The 23,644-nt window shown below is 47.0% G+C and overlaps 1 protein-coding gene across 3 annotated transcripts; it reads left to right on the forward strand.

Moving 5' to 3' along the window:
• Nucleotides 1-260: 260 nt before the first annotated feature.
• On the forward strand, nucleotides 261-21,843 carry LOC123078446 (chromatin modification-related protein EAF1 B). Of its 3 annotated transcripts, none has more exons than XM_044500954.1 (22): nucleotides 261-561; nucleotides 1,207-1,433; nucleotides 1,510-1,564; nucleotides 1,638-1,735; nucleotides 1,822-3,289; nucleotides 3,360-3,479; nucleotides 3,598-3,858; nucleotides 4,105-4,290; nucleotides 4,469-4,549; nucleotides 4,980-5,040; nucleotides 5,115-5,683; nucleotides 6,265-6,322; nucleotides 6,448-6,641; nucleotides 7,888-7,941; nucleotides 8,015-8,095; nucleotides 8,325-8,462; nucleotides 8,774-8,890; nucleotides 9,997-10,097; nucleotides 10,235-10,450; nucleotides 10,531-10,909; nucleotides 18,772-20,221; nucleotides 21,242-21,843. In XM_044500954.1, the coding sequence occupies exons 2-21, from the start codon at nucleotides 1,345-1,347 to the stop codon at nucleotides 20,152-20,154; spliced, it is 5,709 nt and encodes a 1,902-aa protein (XP_044356889.1). In that variant the 5' UTR covers nucleotides 261-561; nucleotides 1,207-1,344; the 3' UTR covers nucleotides 20,155-20,221; nucleotides 21,242-21,843. The 3 variants fall into 3 exon arrangements, with proteins under 3 accessions (XP_044356889.1, XP_044356890.1, XP_044356888.1); XM_044500955.1 differs by lacking the exon at nucleotides 21,242-21,843 and adding an exon at nucleotides 20,414-21,233; XM_044500953.1 differs by having other exon boundaries at nucleotides 265-594.
• Nucleotides 21,844-23,644: the final 1,801 nt, after the last annotated feature.

Here is a 23,644-nt window from a genome sequence, read left to right on the forward strand (position 1 = left end):
GTGACGGCAGCAAAGATTAGAATCGACAACATGGATGGGTGAGGCGTGCAAGCATTTGTTTCTCCCGTTGCAACGCACGGCCACATTTGCTAGTTAGTAGGTAAAGATAAAAGAGGAAAAAAAGAGCGATGCGCGAATTACAACCCCAACGAGTCCGATCGCGCGAAGGCCAGCCCAATCCCGTGCCGATCGGGTCAGACCGCACCAGTTCGCCCGCACCCGCACGCACGGAGGCAGCCCTTTCTCCCTCCTCCCTCCTGTGGCCTTGCCATCGGGTCAGACCGCACCAGTTCGCCCGCACCCGCACGCACGGAGGCAGCCCTTTCTCCCTCCTCCCTCCTGTGGCCTTGCCTGCATACGAGGAACCACCCCCACCGCCCCGCGAGCAATCCACCGGTCCCTGATCTCCGTCGACGCCACTGCCTCCGGCAACCTAATACCGCAATACAGATCTTCGGTGGCCTCCTCCGGAGCCCCTCCTATTGCCAGGACCCACCACCTGTCTCTTCCAGGCTCATCCGTTGCAAACCCTAACCCTAGCTCCCGGTGCGGGCTGCGTAGGTGCGTCCCCTGCTACATCGAATGCCCGTCTCGGTACCCTTCTGCCTTCCGCCGTCGCCTAGGGTCGCAATTGAGGTGTTGAGTAGGCACCGTGCTGCGGGGGGGGGGGGAGACATGTTCGAGTGGCGTTACTGTGCTGTTGCTCTTGAATTGCGCTTCATTTGTGTTACGCGTGGAGGAATGCCCGTGCTAGTCTTCCCTATGTATTCGGCAGTGTGTATGCAGTAGTCGTTGGCATGGGTGGGGTTGAACTGCGCCGTGGTTTGGGATGTTGGCACGGTGTGTCCCTCCAAGTGTGTGAGATGACGTGGAATATAGATGAAAATGTGATATTTGTTTTGCCCAGTTATGCAGGGCATGCACTGTGTATGAACGGATACTGGTCAGGATAGCCATCTGTTGTTATGTGTGCTTTGTTCGAATGCAAAAGGTTGTAATGTCGTTGCGCATGCTCGTTCCATTGGGCAGAGGATGACGCATGTCATATTTGGCTGGGCAATTATTGTGCTTATAAAACCCCTTAATTTGATTCTTAGTATGGATTGATTTTATTCTGGTTTACATGATCAATTATTTGTTCGCAGCTCTGTTTATTATTGTTTTCTGTAGTTATCTTGTTGTTTATGACGGTCTATCGGTTTACAGGTCAGGTTTTTATTGTGTCTTGCGAATTTGTGAGGAGGTCATGCTCGTTTGATGGCTTGGAGTTCTGAGAAAATGCGCTTGTAGTGATGTACGGGCAAAGCCTGCTTCTGTGGTCAAGTGGATACTGAGCCGTGCTCTATGGGAGGAATTGTTGAATGTGGTCTGAGCACTGACACAAAAACTTCCCCTCGCCGTGTGGCCATAGAGAAAGCTCAGGAGGAGCTGAGGTACATCTACCACCATGTTATTCTTCACTTTACGTTTTTGATGGATACCTGATACCTTTCTGTACACAAACTTCAGGCAGGAGTATGATGTCCGTGAAGAACGGAGGAGGGAGCTTGAGTTTTTAGTTAAGGTACGTGCGAACTACATCATCATATGGTGTTGTACATTTTCATTTTCCCCTGGTTTATTCACCTATCATGCAGGGAGGCAATCCCTTGGATTTCAAACTTGGACATGTAGTGTCGCTGAGTGTACAGTCCACTTCTGTCACAGATCAGATAGCCGAACAAAATGTGATGAGGTGATAATTAGTTCCTGATCTGTCATGTGATAACACTTACATTGTTATTGGTTGATTTAAGCCTTTAGTTCTTTCTTGCACTGCAGTGAAGCAAAAGGTAGTTTCACATTTGCTGCATCACCTCATGGAGATTCGTTTGATAGTAGTGGCAGACCAGGAAGTTCATGTCGTGAAGCCAACACAGCTGATAATCTTATGCTTTTATATGGAGATACCAGCAAAATAGGTGGGGAGAAACTTGTGAAACGCGGCACTAAAAGAAGTAACACACCTCAACCCGAGATGTCCTTTTGCAATGATGGCCAGAATAACACAAAAGAAGCTGAAGATTCTGGTCTGTTCCGCCATGGGGCAAAGAGCCAAGCGTATGCTCGACGCAGGTCAAAGTCAAGCAGGGAGAATGTAAATACTGTGCCTATTAGGTCTCCACCAGTTCCTCCCTTAAGTTCTCACCGGGAAGATGCAAAAGGTGTAGTACAAGAAGCAAAAAATGATGATCATGGCGCCTCATCCAGTGCGGCTCCAATACCGAGAAGTTCAAATGGTAACGATATGTTGAATAATGCGCCAAATAATCAAATGGCAGTGAAGATGGGCAGTGTTCAAGCAATTCATGAAGGCAAGCAAGAAGAAAAACAGGAAATAACGAACAACCAACATGTTACTCTAGCTCCCGAAATCTCATCAAACAGCGTGTTTGATAATTCACAGCATGCTGCAGGTGGCCAGATGCCTAGTGCAGCTGCTTCTGCCGAATCTCCTCATGCTATTACAAAAGAAGCTTCTTCAAGGACAGCTTCTTTGCCATCTACACACAACGAAATCTTTAGAGAAGCACATACTCCTGAAAAGGCAGACATCAGCTGCTCTGACAAAAGAATGGTTTATGCTCATGCAGTTGATATCGAAAATGAGGCTTCTGTTCTGCAGCCAGCCATAGAAACTGCTAGATCTAATGAAAATGAAGTGGATCTAACTTGTACAGATGCCACCAAGACTACTGATGAGCATTCAGGTAAAAATGCTAATTTTGTATCAGTGAAGGTTGGTGAAAATTCTGATGAAGGCTTGAGTAACACAGTACCTGGTGATAACGACGACAAAAGAGATGACCAACTGGAAGGCCGTAGCAGCCCCACTGCTGTGGTTGACGGATGTACTCTTGTACATCCAGAAGTCTGCACTGCTGTGAAAGATGAAATTGAAGTTTGTAACGACGTGGCTGACACGCAAAAGGATACAGGACGTCCTGCTACTTCTGACCACAACAAAGTGACTAAGGAGGCAGGTTCTGATTTGGATAGAAACAACAACTGTTCCAGTGCTTTGAGTGGTTCCGATAAGTTGGCTTCTGTTGATGTGCCCCCTGCTTCGCTCACAGAGGATATGCCTAATCCTGTGCTATCAACTAAATATTCTACATGTAACTTTGACAACGATGTTACAAAATGTAGCCGAAATGATGCAACAGTTACGGAAAAGGAATGTGAAGATCCTATTATGATAAAGAAGGAATATGAAGATTCTATCCTTAGAAGGGCTCGGTTTATAGAGGTACGGTCATATAATGCTCTCCTTTTATGCCAGTATTCTTGTTACTGAAAAGGAAGTCATTACTTGACAGCTGAACGTTAAGAGAGCTGGTGAACAAGCTCTTTGCAATATTTCTTTGGAGAAGAAGCGGAAAAGTCACTGGGAATTTGTTCTGGAGGAGATGGCTTGGATGGCAAATGATTTCATGCAGGTACTTCCTCAACTGATCTTATTTTCTTCATTGCACTCATATGAGCTGTAAGATTTCTTATGTTGTTGTTTAACATTGTTATTACATACATGTAACCTAACTATATCCTATATAATAGGAGCGTCTGTGGAGAAGTACAGCTGCAGCCCAGATGTGCAACTGGATTGCTTCCAGTGGCCGAGCAGCATTTGAAGAAGCTAGTGTTCACAGAAAGCAGAAATCTGCTGCTAGAATTCTGGCCAAGGGCATAATCAATTTTTGGCGTTCAGCTGAGACTTTACGAGCTACTAGTGGTGAGATTCCTAAAGCGTCACAAATAGAGAAATCAAAGGGGATTGAAGAAATGAAGCTTGCTGGCACCAAAGCAGAAAAAGAACTGGTATTAAAAATCAATAAAACATTAATCATTTATTTATATTCTTTTTCCATATTCGTTGATTCTGATGAGTATTACATGTAACGGCTAGGGTGGTTTTGGCTTTCTTGTAGCCTCAGAATGAAATAGCTACAAATGTTGCTTCATGTCATTTTTTTGAAGTGCATAAACTTTGTTGTAGACTTATTAGGCTTGATATGTTTGCAAGTTGCAAGTGCAAGGTTGATGTGATTTATGGAATTTGAACAGGGTGACGAATCCTTTGAACAAGAGAAGCCTAGGTGGTCTCACCACTCTTATATTCAGAGTTACGCTCTTCGGTTTCTGGAGTTCAACTGTAATGTGTCTGAGTGTCTTTCATTAGCTGAAGCACCATCAACTCCAGACAGGCTAAATGATTTTGGCATTTTAAAAGTGCCAGATGAACTTTCAGAAGTAATCTATCTGGCTCTATGGTTTTGACAATTTCCTTCTTTCTTTACGTCCTTTTGCATTCCATCTCATTCTATATGATTTACTTAATAAAGCCTGGTACCATTTTTGTTAGTATGAGAAGAACATGCACAAATAACTTGCCTAAATATTGGTTAATGATACATTTCCTATCTTTCAGACAAATCTCTTTTATGAGGTAGCCCCTGGTGCAATGCACACATACAGAGAGTCTGTGGGGTGTATATCTGTTTATAATAAGGTAAGATGATACTTTCGGTACACCAAAGCAGCAATTATGCCCTTTTTCCATCTTGTGGGAGTTCTGTTAAAATGTGATTGGGGCTTTAACTATTTAGTGTTTTGTTGCTCAAACAAAATCTACTTAGTGTTTGTCCTGGCAAATATTTCAGTTGCTTCAGTCGTGGAGTGTACAAAATTCTTGCACATCTAAATTTAGTGTTCTGTTGCTTTCAAGAGATTAATTGGTGTTATGGGCTCAATGGACATTTGATATTACCAGTTGTCATTTCAATGTTAAATCACTAACAAGAACATTTATGCTATAAATTGAGGAATTACACATATAAGTCTCCATGTTTACTACTTGCATCATTCTATTTATTACTATATTCCAAAGTTAACTTCTTTTGTATCCATGTACTGTCAAATTAACTATTTCTGTATTACAGAAATTTGTTAACACTGAACACAAGGAGGATTATGAGCCATCTACATGCGATTATGTTCCAGGTTTATATACCACTCCTTCTCAATACCTGTAACGTGATGCAATCTTCTTATCAATGTTTCATTTTTTTGTTTAGATGTACATAGGGAAAATGCATATGAAGATGATGAAGCTGAGGCATACACTTATTTATTGCCTGAGACATATGATGGTGGCTTGGCATCGAAATCGAGTCACAAGAAGAAACAACAGCAGAGGATGAATGGCAGAAGGCCGTATGATAATGGTGTTGACCTGCCTTATGATCCATGCTCGGAGAGCAAGCCAGGAAACCATCCATTTTTATCGAATAGTAAAAGACCTCCGGATTTCCTTTCCATTCCTACAAAACGCATACGGACAGCTGCTAGACAGCGAGTTGCAAGCCCATTCTCTGCTGGTGTTGCCGGAACCCCTCAGTTCACAAGTAAAACAGATGCCTCTAGTGGAGACACAAACTCCTGCCAAGATGATCAAAGTTCATTACAAGGCGGTTTTGTCCCCAGGAAGAATGCAGATATTGAATCCACTGTTGACTTTGACAGACAATTTATATATGATGGCAGTGAGGTGTCTACTAAGTCTAAAAAGAAGAAAAAGCCTAAGCACCCCGGGTACAAGGCACCACAAAGTGTGACCGAGTCCTATACCTTGATGTCTGGAAAGGTCAGATTCTCAATGCAATTCTCTTCATTGTTCTGTGAACTGTGGTTGGTAGAGAAAGTTTATTCTGCTTATGTTTCAGGCCATTGCCCATGATCCTAGGCCTCAGGTTGATTTGATTGCTCAATATGAGCAGGTATTATGTTTAGCTGTATGTGATTAAGCAGCCAACATTCTTACGGTCAATCCATTAGGTTGTGCTTGGTCAATCTGTCTGTAAAGTCAAACTGAATACTGATACTCCAGCAAGGAATACAATTCTTCCAAATAGCCCCATAGTCATTTTGAAGCGGCTACACATACATGTTCTAGCAACAAACTAGTGAACATTATGCTAAAATGATGTTTGAAGGCACGCAAGTGAACTATAGCATAACACAATTGATTGATTTCAGATTTTCAGTCATCCTTTATGAGTTATGGAGTGTATTCTAGTTTGAGATTAAGAGAGTACTGTAGGGTGTAGTGAACCCTATGCAGCACTGTGAGCCTCCAAAGTTCAGTACCACCAAACATTTCTGAATAGAACTACAGTAAGCATGTAGTTTCTCTAATTTCTGGATACTGTCTCTTTCCTGTACCAGAAGGATTATTTGAAGAAAAGACAGGAGGCTAATCAGTTTGATTCAAATGGGAATATTGGTAACTTTTTTTGTCTCTGCTTCAGACATCATATTTTTATCGGCATATAACATGATAATTATTGGTTCTTATTTGAGGGGGCACGAGAATAACTTCTGACATGTTAGATGCTGATCTATTAACAGTGGTAAATGGTCAGCATGCTTCTAAGAAGAGTAAACTGTTACATCAAGCGCCAGATATTTCATTAGAGGCTCTTACACCAGTTGGCCCACTGGCTTCTCCGGCAGCATCACAAATGAGTAACATGGTAAACCCGACGAAGATTATAAAGATCATCACTAATCGGGATCGTGGAAGAAAAAGTAAAGCACTGAAGGTATTCGTATGTTTTGACATTTTGGTCGTATATATGTTTTGCACCTTTATCTGCATATAGCCATAGACACTGTTTTACTGTGCTGCGCCTTTTCCTTTACAAATGAAAACCATTTTTCTTTGCACATGCATTACTTTTCTTTGTTAGCAATTAAAACTATTTGAGTTTGAATTCATTATTTGCTGAAACCAAATTGATGTTAATAGTTTATGTACTTCTGGAAGGGGAGCCTTGGCGCAGTGGTAAAGCTGCTTACAGAAATGTAGGGAAAGGCTGCGTACAATAGACCCAAAGTGGTCGGACCCTTCCCCGGACCCTGTGCAAGTGGGAGCTGCATGCACCGGGCTGCCCCCTTTTTTTTTAGTTTATGTACTTCTGATTGTAGTACTATCAAGTAGATAACTAAGTTCATCCTATGCTTGGCTTCCTCTTTTGTTTCTGGCCTTTTGGTTCTCTTGTGTAACTGAATGGACTGCCCAATTACCCAGGAAGCTTTTCCTTCTCATTGGTTGCTGAACTGTAGTATGCGCTTCCTTATGTCACAACTAGGGCTGGGAACTAACTGAGTTCAAGAAAAGACAGACATCCCAGGAAGCTTTTCCTTCTCATTGGTTGCTGAACTGTAATGCGCTTCCTTATGTCACAACTAGGGCTGGGAACTAATTGAGTTCAAGAAAAGACAGCCAGGCTTATTATGAGCTTGCCTCATTTTACATTCTGGGCTTCTGGCTTGGATGAAGTTCTCCAGCGTGAATAGAGGGATGATTGTTAACTTTTGTGCTGCTTGAATTGGCTCAGTAGTATGTTTAGGATTTTTACCTTTAAATTTAGCATATTCATCATTTGTGCTCCCAGCCTGAGCAAAGGTCAGTTGAGATCAAAATTAGCACAAATTTGATTTCATGCTCAATTAAACTAGAAATGAGCTCAGTCTGACCTGACCCTTGTTGAATTGTGCCAATTTTTTTATTTCTAACGTTTTCTGTTTCAGCTAAGATTATTGTTTAGCATGCAAGCACAGCCATCTATGGCATTTTTGCTTACCAACTACTTTCTGAAATATTGATCTGTTGGTCAGATCGCTGCTGTCGACTCCACATTGAGCCAAAACTTAGCCGATCCTTAGCCTCATGTTTTTCCAGCCTAACTGTTTTAGTTGAGCCAAGATATTTATTTATCATGCCAACACCTCAGCTCTGGCATTTTGCTCATCAACTACTTACTGAAATGTTGATCTCTTTTTCAGATGACTGCTGGCCACTCCGGTCCTGGAAGTCCATGGTCAAATTTCGAGGATCAGGTTATTCTATGTTTGAAATTACTTGATCTTGCAACATTTTGCGGAAAACTGCTAACATCTTAAAAAAAACCAGGCTCTTGTGGTGCTTGTACATGATATGGGTCAAAACTGGGAACTAGTGAGCGACGCACTGAATAGCATTGTCCAACTGAAGGTAATTATGTTATTTAGGCAATATCTAAGCCATGTTGTTTCCATTTTCCTTTTCTAGCGTTTACTTATGATTGATTGACGTTAATTCTTTTTAGAAATGCTGAATATTACTACTTTCTTCCTTGTATATGGATGAAATTTTTCACCATATTCTGGTGGCTTTAAAACATTGGTCATCAATTTCTTACTTAATGCCTTAATGGTGGACTCTTCCATCCCGATATTTGCAGTGTATATATAGAAGGCCTGATGAGTGTAAGGACCGTCACAAGCTTCTGACGGATAGAAGTTCTGGTGATGGCGCTGACAGCGCAGATGACTCAGGCTCATCTCAACACTATCAATCCACATTACCTGGCATTCCGAAGGTATGCTCTCTCATTTATGTTATACCTATCCTCCGTTCCAAATTAGTGTCGCTGGTTTAGTACAGAAGTTGTACTAAATCAGCGACACTTAATTTGGAACGGATGGAGTAGCTTTTTTTATGGAAATGATATTAACTGCTAGATCCTTGATTAGTGGCTATAGGATTTCTGTAAATCTGCTCAGCTTTTATTGATCGCTATAAATTTCACGAATAAGGCCACCTTTTCTTGTCCAATAAGCTGCACGGAGATGCACACAAAATGTCATTTCTTGAACAATTAACACTATGAATCCCTCGTGTGAATATCAGGGCAGCGCCAGACAGCTGTTTCAGCGCCTTCAAGGACCGTTTGAGGAAGAGACTCTTAAGACACATTTTGAGAAAATAATATTCCTTGGGCAGAAATTGCATCCATGTCGCAGAAAGGTTAGTATTATCTTCCTTTGAAAACCTCTCACTGACTTGATTTTGCGTGAGGCATAGCTGCCATTTTCCTTCGTCGTAGTAGCCATGTTTCCTTTTCCTGGTAATTTTGCTATGCTGTTTTATGCCTTCCTTACTGTCTGTAAGGACAATCATCTGCTGCTGTTGGATATGCAGAGAATGCTGATCCTCATTTTAGGTTTGTGAAGATTGGCTATCCTCTCCCCATTTACTTTTGATGTATCATATATACCCCTAGACGCTCTGTGGAGTTGAGTCAAAATGGCCCCATACTTTCACGAGTCTGGGGCTTTGCCACGCAGGCTCACACGAGCCAGGTTTTTCTCTTTCCAAAATGGGCATCACTCACGTAGACGCTCGAGACTTTGAGTATTATGCACATTTATAAGATCCCTTGCCTGTGTAAAATGAACAAAATTTTGGGGAAAAAGTTGCCATTACAGAACTTATCCTTTTTCTGGTTCAGCCACAAGTGCAATAGTTGCTTAATAATTTTCCTCTGTGATTTGTTTTCTGATTCTGACTGAAATAAGGATTATTTCTGGGCAGGACTAGGTTTGCCGAGTCTCACTTTATAGTTTTCTGTACCTAAACTGGCCACCAAATTTGTGCGGAATCTGGTGACCACTGATCCTGATCTTAAGTAAACTACATAGTTTACTCACCTTTTTCCCTGATCATTTTTGGAAGAACATCAAGTATAAATATAAATTGACGATATTGCGCCGTTTCTTGATTAGGTTTCGCTAGGTTGAAGCAATATATTTTCACTTGAAACCACATAACAGTTGTTTGCAAGTCACACCCTGATACGCCATAGGGGTATGGCAATTTGGGTACAGTGATCACGATATGATATTTCCTCCAAACAGGAAATGTATGCATGCTTTTCAATGTAAATGTAATTCCTGATTAAACCTTGCTACTTGGGTTGGTCTGATAATCTTTCTGATGTTTCCTTCCAATTTGCTGTAATTTTTGTGTTATTTTTGTTTATCGTTCTCATTGAGTATTATCAATATTTGCTTGCTGACATGATTCTCGTCTCTGTCTGTCCTTTATGTGTGTATTCATTTTTGGTCATTAAGGGGGAAATGCAGGAGCTTAAGCCAATAAATCCACTTCATACTTCTCATGTTCTTGCACTTTCTCAAGTGTGCACAAGCAACTTCTCTGGTGGCATTTTGACGTATGTGCATACACTTCAAACTAACCTTTTTAGATGTTAATTGGCGCCCCCTATATTATTCAGTGTATTCTTATCTAATCCAGCTACTGCTGGTCATTTTGTGTTCTATGCTTCTTTCTAATTCAAAACATTTATAGGCCACTTGATCTTTGTGACACAATAACTTCAATTCCGGATGCACTTCCTGTTGGTTACCCGGGATCACATACAAATGTGTTAACGCTTCCGAACCATCACGGTTCAATTAGTCCTGCTCTTCCAACTTCAAATGTGAACCCAAGGTTATCAGGTTCTCCTGGTATGGTACTAGGAAGCAGTTTGCCATCACCTTCAACATTGAATGGCCCGGCTAGGTAAATGACCCTGTTGTCTTCTCTAGCTGATATTTAATAAATTTGTCTTTTAATGTTTGTTTCTGCATGTATGCTCAAAGGTATGGTGTGCCTAGACCTACCTCTTTACAGGGCGACGAACAACAAAGAATTCAGTATACTCATATGGTTAATGGCAGAAATCTTCAGCAGCCTGGAGTTTCTGTTCCTGGTGTGTTGCCCGCTGGAGTTGATCGTGGTGTTCGAATGATGCCTGGTGCTAATGGTATGGGAATGATGACTGGACTTGCTCGATGTGCACCTGTTGCAAGGCCGGGTTTTCCAAGGATTGGTTCCCCAGGAATGCGAAATATGGTTTCATCTGGAAACATGCTATCCAGTGGTCAAGGCATGCAAAACTCGGTAAATCTTCACCCTGGTTCTGTACCTGGCCCTGGAAATACGATGTTGAGGCCACGTGATCCGATGCAGATGATTCGGGTACGCATCCCCTTTCATATTATATTATGATATGTAAATTTCAGTGTATCTCCTTTTTGCACTGACCGGTTTAGTAGAAGCACTTTAGTAGAAAGTACTATGCATGCCATCTGTCTTTCCTTCTTGCTAAAATGATGTACTGGTTAACTGATGATCCTTAACAACTGTCTGGTCATACACGTCATCTCTGACAGTGCCAATATAAACAAAACAGTGTTTTTCCAACATTTACTGCCAAGACTGGTTGGTTTACCATATAGGCCAATACTTGTCCCAGACAACCTGCAGCAAATGTTTGCTGGTTGTTTTCTGAGCAGGCCGTATTACCTTTCCATCTGGAGAGAAGCCCACAGACTTCATGGGTATTGACACTTGCTCTTTTAAGTGATGCTAAAACCACTTTCACCCTGCTCTCTCCTTGCCCTACTATATGTCTAAGAATGACAAACCAGCTTTTAAGTTATGCTAAAACCACTTTCACCCTGCTCCTTCCTTGGCCTCCTATATGTCTAAGAATGACAAACCAGCTACTGTTGTGATTGCTGGTCAACAATGAGATAACTACCATGCTGCCGATATCCAGACAGCATGGCAGCGAGGGATTGGGTAGACATAGATTGAGACTAGAGAATAATTTTGGGTGAGATCATATTGGTTATTCTTGCTTGATTTCCAAACCTTACATGACCTGCACATTTATAATACCTCCCAACTTGACACCTAGGGTGTCTCTGAATCCATACTTTACCTAATCCTTGCTGTTCAGAATTAAGCATTCCTAATTCTGTCTCTAACTCATCTTTCTCAGTTCAAGTCGGATCCTTCCTGAACTCTTCCCTAGCCGACTCTTTGAATCTCATTGGGCGTATCTTTCTGTACATAACTCACATACAAGTTGCACACCTTGCCGGCCGGCCGGTTGGCCACAATACATCTGATGCTGCTTTGAGGCCATGTACTAATGTCCACAACGCACCCCTCCTGGACAAGCAGCTTGTCCCCAAGCTGCAGGCTAGCGACCATGGTTTCGTTTCTCCCAGAAGTCCATGCCTTGGCACCATTTGCTGCTACTGCTGCAGAATCACACGTCACATCTGTACACAATGCTGTTTTTTCTTCTTCGAGAAAACGCAAAAGACCTTGCGTTTCTTTTCATTGAATAGGTAGGGGGTCAGTTACAGTCGTCCTAGGACGAATAAAGCGAGAATCAGGTACAAGGCTCAGTGCACATCCCATGTAGGGGGGAGGACTACTCTAAGACCTGCCGCTCCGGCCTTAGCCCAGGAGCCAGCTTCCTCCTTGATTCGGTCGACGAGCGTGCGGAGGGAATTGGAGATCCAGCCCTTGCCAGGCGCGTCCCTTGTCTGTTCGCGAGAGCCATAGCCACCGCAGTCTGAGCGCAAGCCCGGTGCGCTCTAGGTCGCGAACCCCGAGACCTCCAAGCTCGAGGGGGCGGGAGACAAGGCGCCAGTTCACATGGCAGTGACCGCCGTTGGCGACGGCTCGCCCAGCCCATAGGGATCCTCGTTGAATCTTCTCGAGCTGCCGCAGAGTTTTTTTCGTGGGGGCAAAAGCAAGCAGCTGGTGCACCTCGCGCAAAGAACCGACTTGACTAGGGCAAGCCTGTCGGCTCTGTTCATAAGCCATGCTTTCCAGGTGGGCAAGCGCCCGGCGACCCTGTCGACCAAGGGCTGTAGCTGACCGGCGGACGGGCGGCGCGTCGTCAAGGGTATGCCGAGGTAGGTGACTGGGAGCGCAGCGGTCGTACAGCCCAGGCCGGTGATGATCTCAGTGGCGACCTGCTCCCAATGCAAGACCGTGGCCGAGCTCTTGGCGTAATTTACTTTGAGGCCGGACGCTCCTCCAAACAGGCCAAGTATTTCCTTGACCGCAGTTATATCGCTCTCCGTGGCATGGCAGAATAGCATGACGTCGTCGGCGTATAAAGATATAGCCGGAATAGGCCTCCGCGGGTGCAGCGGCAAGAGTATGCCCGAGTCGTGGGCGCGTCGAATCAGCCGTCCGAGGGTGTCAACCGCGAGCACGAATAGCTGCGGGGACAGGGAGTCGCCCTGCCGCAGCCCTTCTCTGTGCCAAATCGGAGGTCCTGGCACACCATTCAACAGGACCCGGGTGCTCGCCGAGGACAGGAGGATGGCAATCCACTCGAGGAAGCGATGACCGAACCCATATTGGCGCAAGACCTCGAAGAGGAATGGCCAGGATATGGAGTCGAATGCGCGCGTGAGGTCAAGCTTGAGCATGACCCGGGGGCCCCAAGTTGGCTCAATAGCTTGAGCGATTGCCGGACGAGCATGAAGTTGTCGTGGAGGCTCCGTCCGAGGATGAACGCGTTTTGATTGCGGCTGACAAGGTGGTCAAGTTTTGGAGCTAGTCGGAGCGAGAGGGCCTTGGCGAAGACCTTGGCCACAATGTGAATGAGGCATATCGGCCGGTAGTCTCGCAGCTCTAGGGCGTCGGCGCGCTTCGGAAGCAGAGTTAGAAGTGCCTGGTTGAGCTTGCAGAAGCCGCGGCCGCACATCTCAAAGAGCTGCTGGAATACGTCCATGAAGTCCTGCTTGACGATACTCCAACACGCGTGAAGGAATTCGGCGTTGAAGCCGTCGGGCCCGGGTGCCTTATGCGCGGGCAGGCGTTTGACTGCCTTCCAAATCTCCTCCGGGCAGAAGGCCGCATCAAGATTGGAAAGATCACTTCCGTCGATAAGCTGCGACAGATCCAGCGTGTGGTCGCGCTCGACCGCCGTGCCAAGCAGGGCGTCGAAGTGCCGGAAAGCAGCCTCGGCCATCTCATTGTGGTCGGTGAGCAGCAGGCCGTTCACGGAGAGGCGGAAGATGCGGTTCTTCTGTCGTCGGAACGAGCATTGCCGGTGGAAGAAGGCGGTGCTGGCGTCACCATCTTTGAGTGAGGCGATGCGGGCGCGCTGTCTAGCAATCGTCTGTTCCAAGGAAGCCAGTCCTAGGTACGAGATTTTCATCTGTTTGCGTAGCCAATCCTCCGGGGGCGTGAGGATTCGGTCTTCCTGGGCCTTGTCAAAGCGTGCGATAAGCTCTCTCGCGATGGCTAGCTTGGTCTTCACGTTGCCGACCGCTTTGGCACTCCAGCTCGTTAAGCATCGCGCCGTGGCCTGGAGGCGCAACATAAGGCGACGGAAGGGATCGGGCTCGTGAACAGAACCCCACGCCGCGGCCACCGTCTCGTGGAAACCGTCCAGGCGCAGCCAGTGATCCTCGAAATGGAACCTGCGGTGCAGCACGGGAGGGGGGGCGCAGTCCAGCAGCAGGGGAGAGTGATCCGATACGACGGACGCCAGGCATGTCAGATGGCATTCGCCGTGTCCGTCCTCCCAGTCCGACGTGCACAGCACTCGGTCGAGGTGTACCAGGGTCGGGAGGGATTGTTCGTTCGACCACGTGTAGCGTCGCCCGTTGAGATATACCTCCTTGAGCGCGAGGTCGTTGACGAGGCGGCGGAACTTGCCTATCATGCGCCTGTTGAGGTTGTCCGTGTTCTTGTCCTCGGAGCGGAGGATGAGGTTAAAGTCCCCGCAGATCATCCACGGGCTGTGGCAGTCCGCTCTAATCTCGCGTAACTCCTCCAGGAAGGCGACCTTGGCCACGTCATCCTGTGGCCCGTAAACAACGGTGATCCACCACGGCGTGCCGCCGGCCGTGGCGACGCGGGCCGAGATCGCGTTGTTGGTGAACAGGGTGTCAGAGATGGACACATCCCTGCTTTTCCAGGCCAGGAGGATGCCGCCGTGCGTGCCCAGCGCCGGGAGGTATGTGTAATCGTCGAACTCCGAGCCAAGCGTGTCAAGAACAATGGACGAGCAAAGCAACTCAATCTTCGTTTCTTGTAGACGTACAATGGAGGCGCCGGTGGTGTCAAGCAGCGTGCGGATGGCGTGGCGCCGCGCTCGTGCGTTGAGGCCGCGCACATTCCATACAATGATCTCGAGGCCGTGATCCATAGAGAGTGGATCGATGGGGGATCGGCGTCCAGGAGGATCTAAGTTGCGCACACCGGGTCGACGTGCGCCGCAGCAGCGGTCTGACTTGTCAGGCAGGCTGGGATCTCACGATCGACCAGCGCGGCCATGGCAGACAGCACGGACAGCGGGATGGGTGCAGCGAATAGATCGTCGTATGCCTTCATCTCCGCGGCCGTGATCTTCTGGTTAGTCCCGACGATTCCGAGCGTGCGGAGGACCTGAACTTGCGCACGTCTAGCGGCCGTGGGAGGTGCAGCGGGCGTGGTCGTGGTGGGGAGGCAGATCGGCCACGGCGAGGAGCGAAGTCAAGAGGCCGGCGAGGCCTCTTCCCGGGCGCCGGCAGGGTAGCATTCAGCTCCTTGGTGGCTGCGGCGAGGAAGTCCCCCAGTGTCCAGGGGCGGGCGGTGGCAGCCGGTCCGCGCGATCGGCGCATGATTATTGGCGGGGAGGCGAAACGACCGGGTCCGGATACATGCATGCCCGACCGAGCCAGACCGGCGTTGGCGGGTGTCGCAGCGGGCCCGGGGGAGACTGGGCCCGCGCAGTGCTGTGCGGGCGTTTGCGGGTCCCGCTGGGCAGGGGTGGGCGACGTGGATCTGTCCCTGCATGGGGTCACCGATGCGCGGGTGGGAGAAGCGGCATGGGGCTCAGGCGCGGCACTGGCCAATCCAACGCGCTCGACTGGGGTCGCGACCAGGTCAGCATCTGGCGCCTCCTCAGGATCCGCATCGGGAGGGGTGCCACTTTGGCCCGACAAGATGGGCGTCATCGTCTGCGCTGCCTGCTGCGAGTTGGGGACCTCGCTGAGCACGGCCTAGTCCCGACAGGCCGAAGGGGCAGGAGAGGCAGCAGGTGGCCCCGCGGGATCGTCCTCGGTCTCTGGGGGAGGCACCGGATTCAAAATTCCGGTCGTGTCCATGGCTGCCGAGGCCACAGGCGAGTCGCCAGCTGGCCCAGACGAGCCAGACTGCGCTTCCGCAGGGGCGCCGTCACCGCTGCGAGCCTGGCCCGCAGGCAAAGTAGGCTTATCTTTCCTTTTACCCTTTCCTTTTCTGGCTCGATGACGACGGCGGCGGGCCCCATGCTGACCGGGCCACGGAAGCATGCCTTTCTGGGGCAGGGTGGCCGTACTCGTCGCCGCGCCGGACGCGGCAGGCCAGCCCGCCGCTATGGCGACGCCGTCCGCGCGGGAGGTGAGGCCTCCGGTGCGCCAGCCGAGACAGTCGACCGCGATGCCATCAGCGCGGCCGGAGAGCTGCGGCTCTGAGCGTCTCCGCTTGCGGCCACGGCCATGCCCGTTGCCGTTGTCGTGGTCATTGCCCGCGCCCCGGTCGCGGTCCGGGCCCTGTCCTGCCGGTGCGTTGGGGAGGGCAGCGTGGATCATCTCGGCGCGGACGATGGAGATGGTGATGGGGAAAGTGAGAATTCTGATTGACGGAGCTTCCGAGCTAGAGCGTGCGGGAATCTGTTCGACGATCTCCAGAATGGCGGCTCGCCGGATGCCCGTGGGGTCGTGCGTGCGCCTGGACAGGCGGAACGTGGCGAGGTCGTCGCGGGAGCGAGTTTGGGGGTGGAGACGCTCGATCCAGCAGCTTCGACTGAGAATATGCTCGGCGGTGGAGAGGTGCCAGGCCTGGGTAGGAATACCGCGGAGTTCAAGCTCGACGCGGTATTTGAACTCACCAAGCCAGCATGCGCGAGCTTGCTCCACGGGCGCATCAAGAGGGAGAAGCGGGGGGAGCGGATGAAGTGCTCTCCGGCGAGACGATCCATGGCTGTCTGCGAGCCGAAGAGAATCAGGAAATCCTCCGGGTGATGCGCGTGCACGGTGAAGTCTCCATTGACCAGCCCGAAGGAGTCGTAGAGTGCCGCGGCGACCTCATCCGCAGAGACTAGCGGGCGGTTGCCGGTGACGGAGGCCACCAGAGCGCGGGCCAGGACCCGCTCCGCCTCCTCCATTTCCACAGTGTGCGACACAACAACGCGCTCCGGCTCGAGTGGGCGGGCGTCGGGTGACGGCGCGGACTGGGTAGGCGTCGGAAGGAGGGGGCCCAGAGGACGGGGAGGGGTCACAGCCGCCGGCCTGGGCTGGCCCGAGAGGGCACGAGGGCGGCGTTCCTCATCTTGACTGGGAGCGTCGCAGGAACAGGAGTCGTGGCCGGATGTCAGGCAGCGGCGGCATCTGATTTCGTTGGTGCAGTCCCGCACGCGGTGGCCCGGGTCCAAGCACTGGAAGCAGAGGCCAGCCACCTCTTCAGGGGAGGGGCTGAGCGGACGGCGCGGTGGAGAGCTGGGCGCGGCGCCCTGGCGCGGGCGGCGGCGACGGTGCCTGCGCCGTGGCTGCTGGAACCCGTCCGCGTCGACCGTGCTGGCGTTGGTGGCGTTGGCGTTGGGGACGCGGTGCACCTCCGAACGGGGGCCGAGGCGGCGCTTAGCAGGCAGCCTGGGGATCGCCGCCGTAGAGCCGTTGGCAGGGGGCGCCGGCGCCGGGGATGCGGGAGGAGCCGCGGGGCGGCGCGCCACCTCGCAGTAGGAGCGCGCGGAGGACTCGCTCCCCGAGTCGAGCCTGCGGTCGCCTGAGGACACGCGCTCGTCGGAAAGGGTCGCTCCACGGCCGGCGAGATCAGCGCTGGAAGACGCCATGGCGGGGACGGGTGAGGGCTGAGAAGGAAGGGAGGGCCACCGGCAGGAGGCGGCGGCGGAGGGGCTGGGGGGAGGGGAGGTGGGCTACCGGCGGGGATTCGACAGCGGCAGGGGGGCTGCGGGGCTACGCGGAGCTAGGCGGGAGGGGAGCGGAGCGAGAGCGAGAGCCCATCGCGTCAGGACACTGACTTGTTCGGTCGCGCATGTGAATTTTTCTGTACACAATGCTGCTGCTGCCGGAGCTAATGCTGTAGGCCTTGCTCGTAGCAACATCGTGGTCACTCCTGGTTCTTTTGGGCATGTTGCTGCTGCTCCTGTTGTGTCGATCTCTATCATTGTTGTGCCTGGCTGCACTGCGGCAGCTCCTCTGACAGTGCTTCTAGCTTCTTCTCGCGCTTGCTCTTTGTGTATCGAGCTTTGCTGCTACGTCCGCCAGAGTTGCTATAGTTGGCTGCTCTGCTGTCGTTTGCATCATAGTTTTTTAAAACCAGACTGGACTGCTGGTCTGACCGGAAAAAAACAGAACCGGTGACCCTGTCGGTTTTTTAAGCTCCATGGACCGTCCCCGCCTACCGTGGTGGAGATAGTTAGACAGCCTGGCTCTGAGGGATTGGGTACACATAGGTTGACACCCAGGGTGTTGTACTCTTAACTAGGAACCCACTAATACGAGTATCTGAATCCATACCTACCTAATCCTTGCTGTTCCGAATTAAACATTCCCAATCCTGTCTCCAGCTCATCTTTCCAAGTTCAAGTCGGTCCCTTCCTGCACATATCAATTGTACGTCTTGCCAGCTGTCTGTCTGTAATACATCTGATGCTGCTTTAAGGCAATGTACTAATGTCCACAACAGCTACATATTATTGTTCAATTTTCATCGACTACTATGAATGAACTAAAAGACTGTATTCTGGTATATAAAAAGTGATTCCTGGATGTGCGTTTCAAGATGGTGCGTTAGAAGTTTGTGAAGGATATCACAGCTAGAGAGTAAGATACTATTGGTTCATTACAATGTGATTCATTTAGCAACTTGCATCTCTTATTCTTTTGGTATGACCCAGTTAGTGATGTTTGCTTGACCTGGTGTACTTGTGGTATCAAATTTAACTTAATAAAAAAAGCTAAGATTAAATATAGGAGTAACTCCTTTTCTTTTGGGGTACGGCATTGCTGATGCTACACCTCTGTTTCTTGTAGCCTGGCCAGAATTCGGAAGAGCACAGACAAATGATGGTGCAGGAGTTTCAGATGCAAGTTCCACAGGGGAATAGCCAGGCTATCCATTTCAGTGGCACACCATTTCCCCATGCCGGAACATCTTCACCTGTTCAGTCATTTCCTGTTCAGCAGTCCCAACCACATCAGATGCCACAACAGGCACACATGTTTGGAAATACGCAGCACTCTCATATCCGAGGGGCAAACCAGTCAAGCCCACAGCATCAGGCTTATGCACGGTTAGCTAAAGAGAGACACATTCAACAATCCATGATGTCCCAACAACAGCACCCACTTTCTGCAGCTAGTGCAGTGCCAACTGTGCAGAATGGTTCACAAACGCAGCCACAATCTGCTGTCAATGCTGTCCCATCTTCACAATCGCAGCATAAGAAGCAGCACCCGACGCAACATCCACAAGATAGCTCAGTTCCTCCCAATCAGCCTGCCAATAGTACATCACATAAGCAGAAGAAGCAACAGGCTCAGCAGCAGTCAAGACAAAACCAACAGCAACGGCATCAAGGTAGCCAGCAAGCTAAGCTAATGAAGAGCTTAGGCCGAGGAAATATGACGCAGCAGAATCCTTCAGTTGATGGTACTCAACTCAGCGGCATTCCTGCAACCTCAAAAAACCAAGTCTCTGATACAAATATGATGCAGCAGGCCCCAGCGTATTTTACTGGTAATAAGGGATTGATTCCATCAGTGCCTCAGCCTGGGAATCAACCAAAAATGTATGCTTCTCATACACCGCAGTCACCAATACAATCATCAGATATTGGTAATCAAGGTTCAATACAGGGTTCTCCCAACCAGACCTTGTTAGCTTCCCAACAAGCTCCAGTTCATTCATCATCGCAATTGGCTACACAACAGCAGCAACAACAGCGGCACATGAATCCATCACATAATAATATCCAAAGATTGATGATGCAACAAAACCGCCATATGAACAGCGATGTTAGGATCGAGTTGCCTGTTGATCAAGTCAATCAGGTAATTCCGTCTACATCAGTTGCAAGGAGTACAGACTCAGGTAGCCCAGGTGTTTCATCTATACAACATCGGAAACAGGATTCATCTCAAGATCCAACTGCTGTTGCCTCGACCTCGCAGCTAGCTAGCTCGCCTCAAGATAGCTTTGTTGGAAATGAAGCTTTCTTGTCAGCACCTAACCAAGGCATGCTGCAAAGGCAAATGTCAGGGGGTGTTCCTATACATGGAAATGTTATTGGCACCCAGCGGCAGCAACAGCAGGCTCGGCTGCAACTTCAAACTCAGCAGCAGCAGCAGCAGCAGCAGAGACCTGATGTTCAAGGCAGTTTATATGCTCATCCTTCAAATTCGGGAGCAGGATGATGATATAATCACTCCAGGTTGATATCTTCTGCAGAACATTGCTTTCTGTTGTAAAGTTACTGTACAGGTATCCTCTCTTACCTTAAGTTATTCCTTGGTGTTTGTGTGAGTGCGATGCAAGATATTTTTGTCAAATCCTTAGCATGTTTGATTCCTTCAATGCATGCACATGTCATCAAGATGTTTTTTTGTGAACTGCACAATAAGTTTTATCAACCATTACGGAACTGATAACACTCGCACTTTATTTCTCTTCTAGCTATTATTTTTCTGCTATTGGAATTTGGGGAATCCGTGGTTCGCGAGAAGGAAAAAGGACTAATCTTTTGTTACATCTGGCACGAGATGAAAAAGAGAGAGCTTCGTCTATCGATGAACAGCAGATTGACGGAGCTCTTGGCATTGCTTTGTTTTTCTCTCCTTTCCCACTTTATTTCTCTTCTAGCTATTATTTTTCTGCTATTGGAATTTGGGGAATTGACACGTAATAGGTCTAGGCAAGTACACCAAACCAGCTTAAGGCCCAGTTCTTTCGGGTGATTCTCCCAGAATCTTGAGAATCGGACCTCTCCCAACTTCTCTCAGAATTTTGAACCCATATTCTTTTGACAATCCTAGCTAGTTAGGATGAAAATAGCTAGGATTGTCAAAAAAATATAGGTTCATGATTCTGGGAGAAGGTGAGTGAAGGTTCGATTCTCAAGATTATGGGAGAATCGGCCAAAAGAACTGGACCTAAACAGTTACGTTTGGTGCTGCATTACGTCAATTATTATGCAGTTTGCCTAATATAGCTAGTTAGCTGTAAATTGTGCTTTTGACCTACACCTTTGAAAAATAATCCAGTAACAGAATTTGCTCATAAATTTGAAGGAATATGCACATATAACTTGACTGTTTTTTTTTTTGAATCTGGATAGCAAGGGCCAAGTTAATTATGTTAGTGGACTTGAATCTTGAATATAAAACATGCTAATGCTGTTGCAGTGACATCTTCAAGTTAACTGAGTATTTTCATCGCAAGCTTATCTCAGTAAGCGATTGTCAGTATTTACTTCAATTTTCCAATTTTGTGCCTTGTTGCTAGGTCTTACGTACCGTGGAAGCCGCTCAGATGATAGCGCACCGCATCCCCTAACTCTGAAGCTAATTGTAGTTACCTCAATGTCAGGTAGATAATTGTTTCTGTTCCATTTTGGCACCACCTTGCAAGCAGCTTGGTTCTAGATTGCTGGAGATAGCTCTTGTAACGGCGAATTCCTTTTGTTGTTGGATTCTAACTCTAATTTGGGCCCAGCTGTATATTTGTCTACGGGGTCCATGTTGGTAGAAACAGTCTTCTTTTGTATAAGCCTGTGCATTTAGCTCACAAGTTAGTGAATGCAAAAGTCTTCCTTCGGCGTGGACGTCTTCATCCCCATATCCAGAAGTTCTAACTCGCAAGCCCTTCTTGCAACATGGTCAGCTGTCGATGACTTGGTTCTCTTTGAGAATCCATCCATTGGGAAGCCTTGCAAGTTTGATGTGGCAGGCTTGGTTTCTTTTGTGCCGGTGAAGTATGTTCTACACTTCTACTTTCCTTGTGACTGTGAGTAGTTGGGATGGCATTTTGTAGCAAAGTTAATATGATTAATTAATAAGAAGAAAGGCGTGCACACGAAAGGTGTACACGTATTATTGCGTTTGAAACAAACAGCTGTTTACGTATTGGTGACCGGCGGTGTTGATTTAGGCCAGTTTTTTTCTGGCTTTTTTGGGCTTTCAGAATAAACTGACCTCTATCCAACTTATTTTAGAGGCCCAACTAAAAATTTCATTGTAGAAGTCTATTAGTCAAGTCTTAACTACTACTCTCTTCGTCTGATGAAAAGTGTACAATTGGGTTTAAAATTTGTTCACAAAAGAGTACTTCTCTATCTTCTCAATGCACTTTAAAGTATTTTTTTTCATCACACGGTAATCAAGACCAGATAGCATTTTATATAGTCTTCTTAATTTCTACATGCACTTAGCTCATTGGGGGTGCATTTTAAAGTATTTTATCTCATCACACGGTAATCAAGATCAATAGCATCCTATACATAGTCTTCTTAATTTTTACATGCACTTAACTCATTGGGGTTGAGTAATTAAAAAGAAGAGAGAAGGTGGCTTGCATCTTCTCAATGCATTTTTTACTCTACTTCATAGTTTGTCCTAATATTTCTAGATGTATACTTTTCATCGGATGAAGGGAATAGGCTTCTAAATTTGATTGGGCTTCTAGAATAAGCTGGATAGGGCTACCCAACTTATTCTAGAAGCCAACAAAAGAACTGACTCTTATCTTTTCTAACACTAATGCCCATTGCACCGATGACACAAGAAGCCAATTAGAATAATGTCTTATGTGGACATTCAAGGGCAAGTGCGAGAAAGCAAGATAAAATTATCAGTGTTTATTGTATTTTCCCAACTTTCTGTTTTATAGAGCTCATCCAAAAAAAAGGATCCCGATAAATGTCACACATGTGACACAAGCAATTCCGTCCATACATGTAGGCTGAAGTAGGTCGGGCTAAACGTCTTTCTAGCCACCTGTTGTGACACGTTAGCCTTTTTGTTTTTTCTACACTTGCATGTAAATAGGGATAAGAGCAGATGATGCCTTTTTGTTCTTTCTACACTTGCATGTAAATTGAGACAAAAACAGACGATGTTAATGGAAATCTTTCGGGGTTTTTGAACTTTTAAATGTTTTATCTCTTAAATGAAAAATCTGATTGAAATCTATTTTCACCATTAAATTCGTCAGCCTTTTTGTTTTTTCTACACTTGCATGTAAATAGGGATAAGAACAGAGGATGCCTTTTTGTTCTTTCTACATTTGCATGTAAATTGAGACAAAAACAGATAATGTTAGTGAAAATCTTTCGGGGTTTTTAAACTTTTAAATCTTTTATCTCTTAAATAAAAAATCTGATTGAAATCTATTTTCACCATTAAATTCATTGTGATGAGCACTTTAAAACTAGATCTCATATCGATATGTTTTGACAATATTTTTTAGCGGTCAAAAGTTGAAATGTCTATTGCACATAAACTACCATAGTGTCTACACAGAAGTTGCCATGGTATGTGTTCAACTATTTTTCCTTCTAAATTTAAAGTAATTTTTGACATGTTATAATAAAGGAAATTAAAAAAATAAACTTGTCATCGAGAGTTACTAAAATTTGCCGTGGTCCATGAAATAATGTTGGCATGGTTCATAATTAGAAAGAAATTCCTCGTCAATTATTTAAAAAATGCAGTCAATGGCTCAAATTTGCCATGAACCAGAAACTAAAATTGCCATGGTGTTTACTTAAATTTACCATGATACATGCATTAAATTTTTTCATTAAAATTCTAGAATTGTCATGGTCAAAATACTGAAATTGCCATGATCTATAAACTAAAATTGCCATGATGAATTACTAAAAATTGCCATGATCCATGAATTAAATTT

The sequence above is a fragment of the Triticum aestivum genome, chromosome 3D (genome assembly GCF_018294505.1).
Source record: "Triticum aestivum cultivar Chinese Spring chromosome 3D, IWGSC CS RefSeq v2.1, whole genome shotgun sequence".
NCBI lineage: Eukaryota > Viridiplantae > Streptophyta > Magnoliopsida > Poales > Poaceae > Triticum > Triticum aestivum.

Coding starts and splice junctions, on each gene's coding strand:
- LOC123078446 (XM_044500954.1), top strand. CDS start 1,345: ATGGGAGGAATTGTTGAATGTGGTCTGAGCACTGACACAAAAACTTCC. Junction 3,859..4,104: donor CCAAAGCAGAAAAAGAACTG/GTATTAAAAATC, acceptor GAATTTGAACAG/GGTGACGAATCCTTTGAACA. Junction 10,451..10,530: donor ACATTGAATGGCCCGGCTAG/GTAAATGACCCT, acceptor GTATGCTCAAAG/GTATGGTGTGCCTAGACCTA.